At 61.4% G+C, this 2,637-nt stretch overlaps 2 protein-coding genes across 2 annotated transcripts in view; both read left to right on the top strand.

Annotated features, from left to right (window-relative positions):
• The window catches only part of VDBG_00961 (copper-transporting P-type ATPase), a gene marked incomplete at both ends in the record, with an annotated part of 4,092 nt that extends 3,576 nt beyond the window's left edge, over positions 1 to 516 (top strand). The window contains one exon of the mRNA XM_003009232.1: positions 44 to 516. Within this exon, the coding sequence (XP_003009278.1) occupies positions 44 to 516 (473 nt within the window). The remainder of the gene's footprint in view (positions 1 to 43) is intronic.
• Positions 517 to 1,782: 1,266 nt separating this feature from the next.
• VDBG_00960 (3-phytase B) lies at positions 1,783 to 2,584 on the top strand (the record flags this gene model as incomplete). The annotated part of the gene is made up of 3 exons (XM_003009231.1): positions 1,783 to 1,991; positions 2,058 to 2,423; positions 2,506 to 2,584. 3 exons carry the CDS (start codon positions 1,783 to 1,785, stop codon positions 2,582 to 2,584), a joined length of 654 nt encoding a protein of 217 aa, XP_003009277.1.
• Between the last annotated feature and the right edge of the window lie 53 nt (positions 2,585 to 2,637).

Genomic DNA, 2,637 nt, shown 5'->3' with positions numbered 1-2,637 from the left:
TTCGTTTCAGGTGACCAGGCTCGCGCGGTGCAGTCGATCGCAGACGCGGTGGGCATCCCGGCAGACAAAGTGGCGGCGGAGAAGGACTCCGTCGGAGAAGCGCGACTACGTGGCGGCCGTCATGGAAGACAGGCGCAAGTACGTCATATTCTGCGGAGACGGGACCAACCGACGCGGTCGCAGTGGCGGAGGCGCACGTCGGCGCGCAGATGGGGGGTACCGCTCTCATCGAGCGACGTGACGCAGGGCGCAGCCGACGTGATCCTCTTGGCGGGCCTCGACGGGATTCCGTTCCTCCTCGACGTCAGCCAGGCCTCGTTCAACCGCATGGTGTTCAACTTTGCGTGGTCGGCGGTGTACAACGTGCTTGCAATTCTGCTGGCGGCCGGGGCGTTTGTGCGCGTTCGAATCGAGCCGGCGTATGCTGGCTTGGGCGAGATTGTCAGTGTGCTGCCGGTGATACTTGCGGCGCTGTCGATGCTTCTGCTCAACATTCGCGGCAAGCACCAGCAGTAGGCGAAACAAGGGTGCGGCATTTCGACGGGTGGAAGATGAGGGCGGCTCAAGGTGCAGCAGGGTGGTGACAGGGTGAGGGGAGGAGGCGGACGGGCAGCGTCTGAAGGTTAGTCGTTTCATCTTGGCAGTCGTCGAGGTGGCTGTGTAAGGTCGTCTTTTTAAACACCTGTCAGATGGGCTTCTGTGAATGTCTGTGCTTTTCCCTGGTGACCGTGAGTTTGGGTCTCGCCCGGACGGAACTCACGACAGCTGTAAATAGCGGCAAGGGCGCGGGCGTGGGCGTGAGGTCGTTGACGATGGACTGACTGTTTTGGCCATGGTGCGAGAAACGCTTGGCTGGGCTGGGTGGTTTGAGCTGGTCATGACGAGATGAGGAGGGTGAGGTGTGCCGGATAGCTGAATTTTACCATCGTCAGTATTCTTCTTCTTCTTCTTCTTCTGAGAAATGTCCTGAGCGCTGAGTGTTTTTCAAAAGCGAGTAAACACGGTACTGCGCTGAAGATGCAGGCCAGGTCTCGCTGGCTGGCCGGCCGGTGGGCAGGTGTAAAAAGAGAGAGGGCCGATGCCACCGACGTTCACCGAATACTAGCGGCCGTGCTCCGGGGGAAGGAGGTAGTGAGGGGGTCCTCCTGCCTAAAAATAGGGCACTCACCCAACTGACAGCTGTCGCCGTTGGGAGTTCCGTTGCCTGGCCTCAAACCACGCTTGCATGCCAAGCCAAGACGTCTCATCCGGGGCACATCAAACACAGCTCACCGTCAACCTTCATCCAACGCCGCCCCCCCCATCGACCAGGTCCATCAACTAGGCCCATCGATCGCCTTCTTCGCACTCCGTCCCATCTCATCGCCCCTCGTGGCTGCAACCCTTGGGCTCCGACTGCCAAGGCGTGTCTCACGATTCCCTCTTCTGTGCTTTTTTGGACGCAACTCCGGTCTCTGCCCGTCCTGCTACCACAGAACACTCAAGCCAAGACCAGTCAGTCTCCGCAGGATCGCCCGGGCCCCTCACGATCCCCTTCTCCCCGCGTCGACCTGTCTTTGGGTTTGCCTTCTCCGGCTCGTGTCACCTTGTATCTATTTCCCTTGGCGCCGGGCCAGGGAGAGTCCCGGTATTGAGGGAGGGTATATCACCCAGCGAGTGCCCAGCTTTTGGCGTGGTGAGACGATCCTGGGGTCGAAGAAAAGCTTGGCTCTATCCTTAATTCTTTCCATCCACACACACGCACACACATACACGCGCACCCACAGGGACAACGTCCACACAATGGGCATCACGGAGTCGACAGCCTCGATGAAGGCCTGGCTCCCAGGGCACCTCAGCCACAAGTACGAATCATTACCAGCACACAGCCCGACAGCACCCACATCACCGGAGAACCACCGAGGCTTCTGGAGGAGAAACAAGAGATGCATCACCGTAGCAGGCATTACGGCCCTCGTGCTGGTGGGCGTGCATGCTGGTGCCATTTACAGGTAAGCCACCCTCACGGTTCGGTCGACAAGCCAGCAGCCCAACCTCCCTGCTCACTCGGGGAACAGACACGTCTCACGCGGCCGGCACGAGATGGAAGATGTCTCCCGGCTCTGGGGCCAGTACTCGCCTTTCTACCCCGTCCCGTCCGAGATTGATCCTGCCATTCCCGCGCAGTGCGACGTCACGTTTGCACAGGTCCTCTCGCGCCACGGCTCGCGCGACCCCACAGCTGGTAAATCCGAGGCGTACCTCGAGCTCGTCGGCCGTATCCAGGACGTTGTCGAGGACTACGGCAAGGGCTACGAGTTCATCCGCGACTACGAGTACACGCTCGGGCACGACCAGCTGACGGCGTACGGCGAGCGGGAAATGGTCGAGTCGGGGGCCGCGTTTTACCGACGGTACCGGGCGCTCGCCGCCATCTCGGAGCCGTTTGTGCGGGCGTCGGGCCAGCGACGTGTCGAGGTGTCGGGTCGCAACTGGACGCAGGGGTTCTACGCAGCGCGGGCGCAGGACGGGCTCGAGGCGCCGGACGATGTTGAGGACGAGATGCTCATCATTCCCGAGCGGCGCGGGGCCAACAACACGCTGAGTCACGGGCTGTGCCCGGCGTTCGAATCCGGCCCCCTGGCGCGGCTCGCGAGA

The sequence above is a fragment of the Verticillium alfalfae genome, genomic scaffold (genome assembly GCF_000150825.1).
Source record: "Verticillium alfalfae VaMs.102 supercont1.1 genomic scaffold, whole genome shotgun sequence".
NCBI lineage: Eukaryota > Fungi > Ascomycota > Sordariomycetes > Glomerellales > Plectosphaerellaceae > Verticillium > Verticillium alfalfae.
Note: the sequence above shows the minus strand (reverse complement) of the source record. Positions and strands in the feature narration are given on the sequence as shown.